Below are 13,629 nucleotides of genomic sequence, written 5' to 3' on the forward strand. Positions count from 1 at the left end.
TCCATCCCAGTCCATCTCAGTCCGTCCCGACCCGACCCCCCCGTCCCTGTAGCGCCCCCTCGCGGGCAGCAGCGGGAGAGTGCGGGGCAGGGCCCGCCCCGGTGACGTCACGGTGACGTCACCGGCACACCCGCGCCCGGTTGGTCCGCGCGGCCGCCCGTGCCGGGGGGGGCAGCGCGCGGACACCGCCGGAGGTAACGGGGGGGGCGGGCCGGGGGTCGCGGCCCGAGGGACGCGCGGGACCGGGGACACCCCGGGCCGGGGCTGGGGAGGGCCGGCGGAGCTGCCCGGGCCGCACCCGGGCCCCCCCCGGGCCGGTAGGGCTGCACCGGGCGGCCCGCGGGGCCTGGAACGCGGAGGGGGGGCCCACAGCGATGGGGGGCGGTGAGAGGGCCGGGTTAGGCCTTGGACCGGGCACCGCCCGTCGCACCACAAAGGGCAGGTGTAACACCCCCCCAACACCTCCCCCCTGGGCCTGGGGACAGCCCCCCCCGCGCACCCCCTTTCTCTGCAGTCCCCCCAGCCTGCGAGTGACCCCAGGGCTCGGGGAAAGGGCCGCACACTGAGGTGACCCCCCTCACACACACACACACGCCGTGTGACCTCCTCCTCCTCACGGCGGTGGAGCGAGGACCGGCCTCCACCTGCTCCTCCGCGTTCCGGGGGCTCCTGGGGCAGCGGGAGGAGGAGGTGATAGGACCCGGGTCCGTGCTGGTCTTGCTCGATCCTGGGTGCTCTCCACTCTGAAAAACGCAATCAGGGAGTCACCAAGCCAAACCCAGAGCCAAGGAGGGGGTGACGTGTCAGGGGGGTGAACGTGGGTCCCAGCCCATGGCATCAGACAGCAGCGCTTCCAAAAGTGGGGCCAGAACCCTCCATGCCCTGGCTGCCCCTGTGGCTCAGCCTCTGAGCTACGGGGCAGCAGCAGCTGCTGGCTCCCAGCCTCCCCTGGAGGTGTCTGTGGGGTCAGGGTGGCTCTTACCTCCAGTTCCCTGGGGCTGCAGTCAGCTATGCTCACACTGGTGGGACTGAAGGTGTGGTTTAGGACTAAAATCCCCTCTTCTCTGCTCCTAGATCACAGCGCAGACTGGCTTCTGGCACCACCGAGCCAAACTGGATTTCCACCGGTGACCTGTAAGGTGAGGTGCCGCGTCCCCTTCTCCACCCCCAGGCTGTTCCAGGCCACGTGGGGCCCCCAAACCTGCCTAAGCTGCCATAGAAAAGGTTTTGTGTCTAATGGGATATTTGCCAGCAAATTCAAGCCACGGACACTATATATTTCTTTATTTGTAAAGGTGTTTGAAGTCCTTGAATTTACCCTTTGGCCACCTTAAATCTAGTTTCTAATCCTCAGCGCAGTTAATCAAATCCACAGTGGTTTGAATTATGAGATGCCTGGGGGGGATTTATAACTTGTATTGCTGATTATACCTTGACTTTATTATATTGCAAATACCTAACTTACGGTCACGGCTGAGATTTACAATCCTCAGGTAGGTGCTCAGGATAACTTTTAGCAACTTCAGCTGTAATTGGAGGTGAGTGATGGGGCTGTTGCCACAGATAAACATGTAATCTGTAAAATGTTAAGACAGGGAAAGAAGAGGCAGAATAGGTGAAAAAGGATGGGTCAACCTTAAAAAAATTAGTCATATAATTGGGTGTATTGCTGAGCAAGGCTCTGAGATGCCTGTTCTGGCTGAGGCATCTCTGCCCAGGAAGGGCTTGTTGGCCTCCAGAAGATACAAGGTTTTAGATCAGGATTTCAGCTTTTAAGCTGAAGGTTTTTGGATATTGAAATGGCCCCGGGGAGGGGGAAGGGGTGATAAATAGAAGTGGGGCGCCCACAGGGCTGACGCTGCCTCCCTGGTTCGGGTTTTTCCCATCCCAGGAGAGCAGCAAGTCCCGTGTGGGCACGTGCCCTCGGCCAGCATGACGAGCGAGGTGGTGGAGAACGAGTTTGAGTTCTACTCCAAGGCAGAGAAGTACTGGAAGGACGTGCCTGCCACAGTGGATGGCATGTTGGGGGGCTACGGCCACATCTCCAGCATCGACATCAACAGCTCCAGGAAGTTCCTGCAGAGGTTTCTGCGGGTAGGTGGCATGGTCTGTCATGCTCCTAAAGCCCTGTCCTTCTCCCAGCATGGAGCTGGGCTCTTCCCACCCAGTTGCTCCGTGGAGTCCTCTGTTGCTGCATGCTGGGAGAGCTTTGCCCTGCAGTGGGTTCCCCAGTCCTGTCCCATGTGGTTTTCCCATTTCTCCTCTGTGGGATTCAGCCCCTCACGGTTGTTGTTCCAGGATGGCCCCAACCGGACGGGAACGACCCGTGCTCTGGACTGCGGGGCCGGCATCGGCCGGATCACCAAGCGGCTGCTGCTGCCCCTCTTCAAGACAGTGGACATGGTGGATGTGACAGAGGACTTCCTCACCAAGGCCAAGAGCTACCTGGGCGAGGAGGGCAGGCGGGTTCGCAACTACTTCTGCTGCGGCCTCCAGGACTTCAGCCCCGAGCCCAACTCCTACGATGTCATCTGGATCCAGTGGGTCATCGGTGAGGGTTGCTCCGCTTCCAACCTGTCCTGTCCAGCTTCCCCCAAGGGGCAGGTGCCTCATGCACTGGGGAGAGAGCAGCTTGAGGTCTGCATGAAGGATAAGCATCACAGCATGAGTGGGAGTCTGGGGTGTGAATCAGCCCCCTATCCCTGCCCTACAGAGGGGCACTGAGGGCACTGTGCTTTTCCCCGCCATGGGTCTTTTCCCAGAAGCCCTCGGAGGCCAGGGCAGAGGTGTGGGTTGGATGAGTTGGGTTGTGGGACAAAAGGTGGACACCCCAAGACAGAGCTTCCCCCTGCAAATGGCTCAAGTATTTGGCTACTTGGATCAGGAGGGATCCCAAACGCAGCCTCACGGCCTCCTCCTCCCGGTCACCCAGTGCCTTCTAACCCCTGCTCTGCCCCTCCAGGACACCTCACCGACAACCACCTCTCTGACTTCCTGAAGCGGTGCCGGGCCGGCCTGCGGCCCAATGGCATCGTGGTCATCAAGGACAACATGGCTCAGGAGGGGGTGATCATGGACGATGTGGACAGCAGCGTCTGCCGGGACCTGGACGTGGTCCGCAAGATCATCCGCCGGGCTGGGCTGCACCTGCTGGCCGAGGAGCGCCAGGAGAACTTCCCTGACGAGATCTACCACGTCTACACCTTCGCCATGAGATGAGGGCAGCGGGAGGAGGTCTCTCCCGTGTCGTGACTCCCCCTTCTCTGGGGCTGGTGACAAGGACGGGACTTTGTCTTCCAGGTTGCTGCTGTTTGTGAAAAGAGGTGTTTGCCAAATACATTTTCCTGCTGTTGCACTTCTGCACGTGGGCTATGTCAGGTGCATGTTGGCTCGGTGCCACCCTCAGGGGGCTCTGGACAGGAGCAAGAGGGTCTCCCATGCAAGAGGTGATCTGTGGGCAGCAGCAGGTTGCTGACCACAGGGTTTCTGGTAGTGAACAGGTGCTTGGAGCACCTTTGGGACAGTCTGGGCTACATTCCATGCCTGGGTGTTTGACCCCTTCTGGCTGCTCATAGCAAAAAGCTGGGTAAGGGGAACAGGAGAGATCTCTGTGATTTCCCTGCGGTGGGTTGGGGAGGGAACACCAGGTTCTGGGGCTTTGAGGGAGCCTGTCCTTTAAACCTACAAGCAGGTCTCCCACACGTGCAGCAAAAAGGGAGGTGGCACCTGGCTGGGGCCAACCAAACCAAGCCCAGTGCAGCCAACACTGGCACAGCATGTGCCAGGGGGTGAGCCCATGTGCAGACCCCAACCCTCCAGCCATCCCCCCAAGCCCCCTCCTCCACCCCACCTCCCCTGCAGAAGAAACAAGCCCCTGTCATTATTACAAAAGGCCTCGTTTAATTGCTCAGTTCCCATTCCAGACACGAGGGCAGAATTTGATCACATTACTGGGTTTTTTTTAAACATCAGGTCATCAGGACACACAGCTCCAGTTCCACAGGGCGGGAGAGGGTAAAACTCAGATGCTGCCAGGAGGGTGATGGGGGAGACAACCCTTCTGCTGCCAAACTGCCAGTGAATCCCAGATCCACCTGCTGTAAACTGTCCCTAATCAGAACAGATTTTTCCTCTTTTCATCCTCTTCAGCATCTGTTCCCCATGACAAACAAAAAACCAAAACAAAACTGTGTGGGGCTCAGCTCTGCAGCCAGTCCTTGGCAGGTCACAAAGCAGCAGATGCTTAGAAGGGGGATGGAGCCAGGTGACAAGGCTGGGACTCAAACCCTCCAGGTACAGCCCCAGAGTTTGCAGGTTCCAGTAGCAGGTTGAAAAGAAAACTCCAGAGTCCTGCTGCAATTCTGTGTTCCTGGGAAGGAGGCACTGGAGAATGAGGATGTGGGAGCAGTCAGCAAGGAAAAGAACCAAGGAACAGGGAGGGAGGCACAAGGCACTCGGCAGTTAGCTGTCTGTTCCTTGTCTTTGCACAGGGAACACACCACAAAGCCAAGAAACATCCATTTGTCTGTTCTGGAGCCCAGCACCTCCAAGACATGCTTGGTGAATGGTCCTCTGTGCCAGGATGGGGTGCAGAAACACAGAGGGTGTGCAACAGTTGGCCACCGCTGCGAGCCCTGCTTCCCCTCACTCCCATCCCAGAAGCCCAGATTGAGCAAGGAAGGCATCCACACCCACAGGGTGATGCTGGACCTGCCTCCACCACCAGGACTGGAGGCAGGAAGCCAGGACAGTGCTGCCAGTGCTCTCCCAGCACCCCGAGGCACAACTCCACCAGACACCTAAGGCACTGTGTCACCCACCCATGGCAGCACTGGGAGAGAGGGGACACGCTGCCTGTCCAGTCACAGCACCCAACACACTAGTCCTGCCCCCAGGCTTTTGCTTAACCTCCCCTAAAACCAGCCCTCTGCCCCAGTATCTGGCTCCCCAGTGCCCAGGAGCTCTCTCCACCCCAAGGACCCACGGAGCTCTGCCCACCCACCCCCCATGACATGCACCAGAGCAACGAGACCTCCACAGACACACGTGTGATATTGTGCCCAGAATGTTACAGAGAGGGGCTCCATGGGCAGCACTGGCCAAGCCGTGGGCACATGGACAGCAGCACCTCTTTGCTGTGAGTAAAACTGTCCAGAGCAGAGATGTGGAGGCTGCAGGCACAGCAGGACAGTGGAGGGAGGAGACAGAGAGGCACTGTCAGGCTCAGAGGTCCTCGTGCCCGGCAGCAGCGTGGTCGATGAGGAGGTACCACTTCAGCCTGTCTGGGAGAGGTAGAGCCTTGATTTTGACATCTACTGGCCATGGTTTAAGGCGCTGCCGGATGAACACCCTGCAGAGATGTTTCAGTGCTTGTGGCGAGCGCTCCAGCTGCTTCAGAGAGCAGAACAGAGTCCTGACCTTCTCCCCATGGTACCTACAGTTGCTGGTGTTGACCTCGAAATTGCTGGGCAGCTGGATGGCTTGTGAGCTGGCCATCATGAGCTCCAGCAGAGTCTGGCCCTTCTGGATGAGGTCTGTGGAGAAGCTGTCATCTTCAGAGACACTGAGGTGCGAGCAGAGGCACTCGAAGACGATGTGGAAGCCTGACCAGCACGAAGGACCATGGAGGGAGCAGTTGTAGGCAGCTCCTGACTCCAGCAGGAACCGCAGCAGCGGGAAGTGGCATTTGAAGCTCTTGAAGCAGAGGTGGGTGAGGGACTCGGGGGCCGGGCACTCGCTGGGGTTGGCACCGTGGGCCAGCAGCAGCTGCGTGACGCGGAAGCAGAAGCGGTTGATGACCTGGGCCTCCTCGGTGTTGCTGCATGCCATCTCCCCCAGCAGGAAGATGATGGAGGTGAAGACAGTGTCACCATCTTTGGTGGTGGCCCTGACGTCCGCACCTGCAGGAAAGGACAGAAAATGTAACAGACCATGAGGCCAGGCCAGCACCAGCTCTGGCACTGCTGGGCTTTACTCTGCTCCAGTGGGAACATAAAGGAGTTGGGAGGGCACTGCCTGGCGCTGCACAAAGGATCAGCCAGGGCAGAAAGGGGAGAAGGTTGCCCTCACCTCCTTCCAGCAGGAGCCGGATGCTCTCGGTGTTGTGGATCTGGACACCATCACTGCTGGCCAGGGCGTGCAGCAGCGCCGTCTTCCCTGCAATGGAGCAATCACTCAGCCACGTGACAGGAGGGTGGCACCCCAAAAGGCAGGAAGGAAAACAGTCCACCCCACCCACCAGACAGCCAAACACAGGGAGTGACAACCCTCCTCCTTCTGGCAGAGGCTTCTGCTGCCTCCGTGATGGTGCACAGCAGTGGGGACAGGGCCACAGGCCACATGTGCAGGGCTGATGGTGGCCTCAGAGGGCACATGTGCCACAGCAGGGTGAGTTTTAGAGCACGTGGGCACCACAGGGCTATGGAGGCACAGTCCCATCCCAACTCCCACAGACTGTGCAGGGCTGGTTTAAACCCTTTTCACACAGCCAGCACACAAGGAGAAAACACTGAGCACAGGGAGGTTCTGCAGCCTGCTCCCAACTTCCAAACCCACTTGTAACCAGGGAGCACAAGCAGCAGCAAAACAGAGGGACCCAGCCCACCCTGGGGGCCAGCAGCAGGGGGAGGTGGATGGGGCACACAGACCATTTTTGTCAGCAGCGTTGACATCGGCCCCCAGCTGCAGCAGCCGCCGCAGGCACGGCAACCGCTCGGGCTCTTCACTGGCCAGGTCCAGGGGACTGCTCTCATGGATCTGCACAGAGGGTTAGAGAACACCAGTAAGTATTAAACACTGTAAGAATTAAACACTGTGAGTGCCTCCGGAGAGTCGCTGCTGGGGCTTCATCATGCCCAGCGTAAGAGCGTGTTTGATCCCATTCCCAAAAATCAAAGTGAACCTTCTCCAGCGTATCCATAGGCAGAGGTCTGTCTCCTCCAGCCTCCTCCCACCTGCTGCTCCAAAGCAGAGGCAGGTTTGTTCAGCCAAAGGCAACCTGAACTTCTGCCACAGCATCGGAGCTCTACGGACAACAGGCACAACAGGGACGTGCCAAGGGGAAGCAGCGTGTGGTGAGGCCCAGGAGAAGGGGAGCAGGGAGGGCTGTCCCCACCCAGCAGACCTTGCAGTCAAGGCTCAGGGGGGCTCAGCAGGGCTGTGCCCAGGCAGCAGGGCCCGTACCCGGTCTCTCCGGTTGATGTCGGCGCTGTGGTGCACCAGGAGCTCCACCATGTCCGGCTGGTTGCGCAGCACCGCGATGTGCAGGGGGGTGTAGTAGGTGACGGGATCTGAGGACAAAAACACGGTCAGGGAGAGTGAGGGGCTTTCCCCAGAACGGCCCCAGCACGTGCCAAAAGTGGAAAGAGGCAGCTGGGGAGGGCCCTGAGAACACAGCAATGCCCATGAGAACAGGGCTGTCATAGACCCCTCCAGGTTCTGCTGCTCCAATGGCTCCATCCTGCCAAAAGCCCCCAAAGCTGCAAACTGGCCCCCTGGGTATCCCCCAGTTCACCCTTGTAGCTGAGTCTCCTCAAAACACATTCACACTATTCCAGCAAGGAGCAGGGGACTGAGCTGGCAGCTCCTCCTCTTTCAGCCCCAGCTATCCCCACCTCTCGGGGCAGCTTGTCACCTGCTGGTTCCTCCAGCCCCAGCCCCCTTCCCACCAGCCTCACCTTCAAAGCTGAGGTCAGCACCAAATTCCAGGAGGATTTCTGCAGCAGGGACGAGCCCCAGCTCGGTGACCTTCAGCAGGGCATAGCTCACACCTTCCTGATAAAACGGGGAGTGGGTCTCCCTCTCCAGGACTCGTCTCACAGCCGAGAGCTGGCTCCTGTCACTGCCCAGACAGGCAGGGCTTGAGACACACAAAAACCCACCAGTTACTCAGTGGACAGCACATAGCTCAGGTGTGCAAGGGCCAAAGGGGCACCAGGGATGAAGATAAACCAGAATAACAAAAATCCCTGGCCTCCCCTCTGATCCTGTACCCGCTGGGTCTCTATTCTGCTCATTGTGGGCCACAGCTGAGCCCCAGTTTAGGTTTTATTGCCAGGGGTCAGGCAGTTCCAGGGGAGCACACACAGTCCCTGTGTTTGCTCTGCTCCACCCCCACGTTCCCAAAGAACAGCAGCAAAAGGAGGGGCTATGGGATGAGCAGCAGTGCTGTCTGACCTCTGAGCTCCAACCATCCCCCCCAAAAGCCCTCCAGGGTGTTCAGCTCCCTCTGGTTACCTCTCCAGGGAGCTCTGCCTTTCCCTGTCCGGCATGACCAGCAGCCCCAGGAGCTCGTCCACCAGGGGCTGGTACTCAAAGATGATCCTGCGGAATCCGTGCAGGAAAGGCATCGTGCTCTGCTCCGTGCACAGCCCTCCTGGGGCACTCCAGCATGGCACTGCTGTCTTCCCACACACTGCTCTCCTTTCCAAAGGGTTTTTCCTCTCCCTTTAAAACAAACGAGCCTTTTCAGCAGTTTGGCACTCAGAAGAAAACACGGCCTTCCTCCCCCCCTTCCTGATATAAAAGGCAGCCAAGAGCAGCGCAGGGATCTCCTCCCACACACCACAGAGGTGTATCCAAATTATCTCCTGCATGCAGAGCTGCACATTGGAGTTATCTGGGTGCAGGATGGAAACACACCCAGCAGAGCCCAGGCTTGGGGCAAACCCTTTGTGCCACACCTGGGGGGCTCTGAGAGCGCCAGGGGGGTCTGTAACCAGCAAAGCCCTGCCTGGTTTTTGGGAGGGAGAAGGGGCTGCGACCCAGGAGCCACCCCAAGGACCACCAACCCCCCCAGTGCAACATGAGAGACCCCCAAATCTCACTGCCCCACATGGGGAGAGGCACAGCCAGGAGCCCCCAGACCCACCCTGGGACGAGAAACAAGATGCCACCTGGAGAACACTACGCAAAAGGTCTTTAAAACACATATTTCCATTTCCTTATCACCCTTTACTTAAGTTAAATAGTAGATTTAAATTAATTTATCAAAAAATAGCATTTTTTTTGGTTGTTTTTGTTTTACAATGTCTCATAGTCGGAATATTTGGGTTATTATCACCACACGAGCGTAAATAAATAAGCATATATACATACATATAAATATATATATGGATGTATACATATAAATATATATATAAATAAATATAGATAGATAGATGGACATGCACCACTCCCAGCAAGTTGTGTGTGGTTATATATTATATATTTTTATATATGTAACACACGCCCATCATTTCTTTCCCTGAGGAGGTAGATCAGGCTACTGCGAGGATAAAAAAAAAAAACAACAAACGAATACAGAAACCCCGGTTCATTTTCAAAAATAAACACTCGCGAACTCCACTGCAACCCTCACCGCGATGGCCTCAGCCGCCCCTCGGTCCGAGCTCCATGGGGAGGGAGGAGAAGCCCCCGCACCCCGCTCCCCTCACGGATCCCGCCCGGACCCACCGCCCCTCACCTGCCCCGGCGCCGCCGGAACCGGAACCCGCCGGGCGGCAGGGGGCGGGGCCTCTCGGGGAGGGCGGGGCCGCGCTGAGGGGGCGGGGCCGCATTTAGGGACACAGTCTCCCATTGGGGCGTGGACTCGTTGGAGGGCGTGGTCTCGCCGTGGAGGGAGTGACCGGGCTCTTTGTGGGCGTGGTCTCGCTGAGGGAGGCGTGGTCTGGGCGGGTGGCGGGTGTGGCGCGGCCGGCAGGGGGCAGCACGCGGCCGCGCGCGGGGCGGGGGGGCGGGAAGGGACCCCCGGGAACCCCCCGGGAACCCCCCGGGAGATCCCTCTGTCCCCCGGGGTGTCCCCCTTCCCGGGCGACCCTCTTCCCCCGTGTCTCCCTCCCACCAAGAGTCTTCTCCCCCGGTGTCCCCCCTCCCCGGGTGTCCCCCACTTCCCGGGTTTCCCGACCCTAGGTGTTCCCCATCCCCAGGTGTCCCCTCCCCCGCGTGTCCTCTCGCCAGGTGTACCTTCCCCAGGGTGTCCCCCCCCTCCACGGATGTCCCCCTTCTTCGAGTTTCCCCCTCCTGGCTGCGTCCCCCCCACCGTGTCCCCCCTTCCTCCGGGTGTCCCCCACCCCGAGTGTCTCCCGTCCCCGGGTTTCCCCCCTTCCCGGGTTTCCCCCTTTCCTGGGTCTCTTCCTCCACCTGGGTATATCCTCCTGCCCCAGGTGACCCCATTCCCAGGGTATCCTCCTACCCCTGGTGTCCCCATTCCCAGGGTATCCCCCATCCCCGGGTGTCCCCCGTCTGTTCCCCCTGCCCCTGGACGACCCACCCAGGACGGGTTGGGGGTGCCGGGGAGGGGGCACCGAGTGGCTGCTGCCTCCGCGGGGCTCGGGGGTCTCGGGTGCTGCTGCCCACAGCGCCCGGACCCTCCCCTGCTGATCGAGCTACCGGGGGAAGAGTTATCTCGGGATTTATTGGTATTATTATCATAATCATCATTATTTTTATTATTATTATTCTGATGGAATCTGCAGGCGCGGGGAGCTCCGGAGAGCGGCAATAACTGAAGCCGCCTTGGGTTTCCTATTTACGTATTTATTTTATTCCGGTGGAGCGCTTCCAGATCTCGGCAGGCAGCCGTGGCCCCGGGGCAGAGGGGGCGAGGAGGCTGCGCTGGTTGGGCGTTTTTCTGACATGCTGTCACGCTCCCCCCTCTGTTTCCCACCCTTCCCTTCCCTTCCCCACACAGAGTGGGGTGCCAGGGTGGGGGACCCCAGTGCCCGCAGCGCCCTGGCCCCAAGCCCACTGTCAGGGCAGGGCAGGGGGTCCCAAGCCCCTTGCAGAGTGGCTGCTGGCTCTGGTGCCACCAGGACTTGGTGCTGTGCAGTGGCACCTCGCTGGGCAGCTGGTGTGGACCCCCTCTTGCAGCCCAGCAGCCCCTGGGGGTGGGGTTTGGGGGGCTCCATCCCTGTGCTGTCCTGAGGAGGGGTGGAATAACCCCATCCCACTCTGGGCAGGGACCAGAGGGGGAAGCAGTGAGGAAAGTAAGGGGGAGTGAGAGTTTCTCCCTCCACATGGAGGATGTTTTATGCCAGTGTGAGGTGGCTTCAAACCAGCCCAGGTCGGGTGGGCTGGGAAGCTGAGACCTTCTATCCAGTCTGAGTGTCTCCTTGCTGGCACCAGGTAGAGCAAGGAAGGGTCACCCCACTGCCACCTCTGACCCCAACCAGGAGGGATGAGAGGGAACACTGGGCTGCCCCAAAGAGCCCTGCCAGGCTGGATGTGGCCTCCTGAGCCCCACCGAGGCTTTGCTCCCACTCTGGTGACCCCATGCTTCAAATGAGGCTTTAGGGGTGCAGCGTGGGACAAAACCTGGCTCAAAACCAGCCCTGGGAGGTGACAAGCTGAGATACCCACGGGCTGAACCCCTTCTTTTGCCATCAGCACAGCGAGTCCAGGCACCCAGGAGTGCTTCCCTGGAGTATCCTGCCATGACCATTCCACAAGCCACAGCCTCCAGGGAGGTGACTCCCCGTCCCCACATTTCTTGGGGGATAAAAAAAACAAAACAGGACGTCGCTGGCGGGTTTGAGTGCCCGGATAAAATAACAGCACTGGGATCTGCCCCCTTCCTCCCCATGGCCTTGGCGGGGCGGACTAGGAAGAATGCAAGTTGGCTATCCATCAGGGAGACAGAGCAACAGCCAGCCGAAGAAAGAGGGGCATTTTAGGAGGAAAGCCAGGGAAATTTGATCATTAAGAAATCCTCCTGGCTGTCTGGGGGAATTTAATTAAATTGCTGGAAAGGGCTGTAAGCACATCTGGATCCAATATGTGCAGCTTTGATTTTTTTTTCTTTCTTTCTTTCTTTCTTGCCTTTTTTTTTTTTTTTTAGTTCACTCTTTTCCCATCTCGCTGTTGAAGGAGGGGGGGGTTGGAATAAAAGGGAAATAGCAGAGCCACGGAGTATTGGTTCATCTGGGACTGGGATTCCTGGCAGGGAAAGAAAGAGAGGGAGAGAAAGAGCAAAAGAAAGAGGCAGAAACAGAGGGAATAAGAAAGCTGGGAGAAAAACCTTCACCAAGGGGCTGGCCGGGGTGTTTTATAATGCCACTGACCGCAGAGACAGGGTTCTAGGAGGGAATGGGGGGAGTTGTGAGGGCTGGAGGGGAGAGGAGAAGGAGAGGAGCCAGCCCAGGGCACACTGTGCTTTTGGGGTCTGGCAGGGATGGAGGGAGAAAGAGGAGTTGCTCAGTGGATATAGAAATACCATTCCTGCTGGGAAGAGCAGGGCTGGGCACAGGGGGGACTCCCCCAGCAAGTGCCCCCAGCTATCCCCCCTGTACTGCCCTGGCCCCTGCCTGGCTGATGCCCTGGTCTGGGGGCAGGAGGGGATGCTCTGGTCCCCATCCTGGGCAGGACACAGGCCTGAACACGGCTCTGGGTTAAGTGGATGGGGCCGGCAGTGCCCAGAAAGGGGCCAAACCCCTGGCACCCACCCTAAGAGCCTGGGTCCTGGCTGGGCACTGCCAAGCCCTACCATCTCCCAAGCTCTCCTCCTTACTACCTCCTTACTCTGATCATCCTCCTTACAGTGGAGCAGAGGTGCATCTCCAGAGTTAGAGAAACCTTCCCATCCGTGGGCGACGTGGGCGAGTCTCAGCCCAGTTCCTCTGCATGGTAACATCCACAGGGCAAGATTTTGGGAATGTTAGGAATGAGCACCTGGGTACCACAGAAAGCAGCACCAGCCCAGGCAGCGCTCCAAGGATGCTGCACTGTCCCATCTCAGCCACCACGGCAGTTTTGGGGTGAGGAGGAGGGCTGGGGCTGGCACAGCACATCCAGATGTTGAGCACTGTGGGAGCACAAGGTGTTATCACATCATGAGACAAATATCAAAAAACCCTTAGGAGAACACAGAGTGAGAGTACCAAAAAATATAAATATCATTTTTTGGGGCTGCAAACTGCAAACCTGTCAGACTCTGTCCACATCCTCACCTTGGGGAGCCCAGCACAGCCCTGCCAATTTGGTGCCACTTTAGTCCATCGACAGCTCTGGCTCAGCAAAGCTGGACTCAGGGCACACACCCCACTCAGCAAAACCCAGGTGCTCAGTGTCAGGTAAAGCAAACCCTACTCAGGTTTGTCTCCAAACCACCCACACTTCGCCCTAAGCATATCCAAGAGTCACCTTGCCAGCTCCAAGGTCCAGTTTTAGTCATTTAAACCACAATTTTTTCCAAAAAAAACCCCAGAAGTGAGAAGAGCTTGCACAAGAGGGTTGGGAAACACCGGGAGTGTGGGTTTCAAGCAACCAGGTCTCGCTTCTGATGCCTTGTGTGGATGGTGGCGTTAAAAAAAATGATGCTGGGAAAAAAAAAAAAGGGCAAATCCTACAGCTAAAAAGGAAATTGCATTAATACAGATTGTTTTATTTTAAAAAAGCAAACCCTGACCTCTACTTCAAAAAAGTCATTAGACATTCTCCTTCTGAAAGGCCGACAGGGGATATTACTGAAAGGCCAGTTAATTTCTCAATGACTTACTGTTCTTGCTCTGCTCATGGAAATGTGTAAAGAGTTGGAGGGTAATTTAAGGCACCCTGCAGAAAGGTGTGTAAATCTTTGCATGTCTAAAGAAACTTTACCAGACCGCTAGGACTGGGGGGAAAAAAAGAAAATGC

The 13,629-nt window shown here is 57.9% G+C and overlaps 2 protein-coding genes across 5 annotated transcripts; one reads left to right on the forward strand and one right to left on the reverse strand.

Moving 5' to 3' along the window:
- Positions 1–99: 99 nt before the first annotated feature.
- NTMT1 (N-terminal Xaa-Pro-Lys N-methyltransferase 1) lies at positions 100–3,363 on the forward strand. Of its 3 annotated transcripts, none has more exons than XM_027687722.1 (5): positions 100–194; positions 1,075–1,139; positions 1,876–2,094; positions 2,299–2,551; positions 2,963–3,363. In XM_027687722.1, exons 3-5 carry the CDS (start codon positions 1,933–1,935, stop codon positions 3,217–3,219), a joined length of 672 nt encoding a protein of 223 aa, XP_027543523.1. In that variant the 5' UTR covers positions 100–194; positions 1,075–1,139; positions 1,876–1,932; the 3' UTR covers positions 3,220–3,363. The 3 variants fall into 3 exon arrangements, with proteins under 3 accessions (XP_027543523.1, XP_027543524.1, XP_027543522.1); XM_027687723.1 differs by having other exon boundaries at positions 129–194; positions 1,892–2,094; XM_027687721.1 differs by lacking the exon at positions 100–194 and adding an exon at positions 420–438.
- Positions 3,364–3,877: 514 nt separating this feature from the next.
- ASB6 (ankyrin repeat and SOCS box containing 6) lies at positions 3,878–9,513 on the reverse strand. 2 transcript variants are annotated; one of them, XM_027687718.1, is made up of 7 exons: positions 9,464–9,513; positions 8,236–8,445; positions 7,677–7,858; positions 7,183–7,289; positions 6,648–6,756; positions 6,070–6,156; positions 3,878–5,900 (listed from the first exon to the last, which is right to left on the reverse strand). In XM_027687718.1, exons 2-7 carry the CDS (start codon positions 8,346–8,348, stop codon positions 5,224–5,226), a joined length of 1,275 nt encoding a protein of 424 aa, XP_027543519.1. In that variant the 5' UTR covers positions 8,349–8,445; positions 9,464–9,513; the 3' UTR covers positions 3,878–5,223. The 2 variants fall into 2 exon arrangements, with proteins under 2 accessions (XP_027543519.1, XP_027543520.1); XM_027687719.1 differs by lacking the exon at positions 9,464–9,513 and adding an exon at positions 9,359–9,457.
- Positions 9,514–13,629: the final 4,116 nt, after the last annotated feature.

This window comes from Neopelma chrysocephalum, unplaced genomic scaffold (assembly GCF_003984885.1).
Source record: "Neopelma chrysocephalum unplaced genomic scaffold, ASM398488v2 Primary Assembly neopelma1_74, whole genome shotgun sequence".
Lineage (NCBI taxonomy): Eukaryota > Metazoa > Chordata > Aves > Passeriformes > Pipridae > Neopelma > Neopelma chrysocephalum.

Excerpts from the sequence above, each read along its gene's own strand:
- ASB6 (XM_027687718.1), bottom strand. The coding sequence starts at position 8,348 with ATGCCTTTCCTGCACGGATTCCGCAGGATCATCTTTGAGTACCAGCCC. Across the intron at positions 7,290-7,676 it reads TGCTGACCTCAGCTTTGAAG|ATCCCGTCACCTACTACACC; the intron begins GTGAGGCTGGTG and ends TTTTGTCCTCAG. Across the intron at positions 6,157-6,647 it reads CAACGCTGCTGACAAAAATG|GGAAGACGGCGCTGCTGCAC; the intron begins GTCTGTGTGCCC and ends GCTCCATTGCAG.
- NTMT1 (XM_027687722.1), top strand. The coding sequence starts at position 1,933 with ATGACGAGCGAGGTGGTGGAGAACGAGTTTGAGTTCTACTCCAAGGCA. Across the intron at positions 2,095-2,298 it reads TCCTGCAGAGGTTTCTGCGG|GATGGCCCCAACCGGACGGG; the intron begins GTAGGTGGCATG and ends TTGTTGTTCCAG. Across the intron at positions 2,552-2,962 it reads CTGGATCCAGTGGGTCATCG|GACACCTCACCGACAACCAC; the intron begins GTGAGGGTTGCT and ends CTGCCCCTCCAG.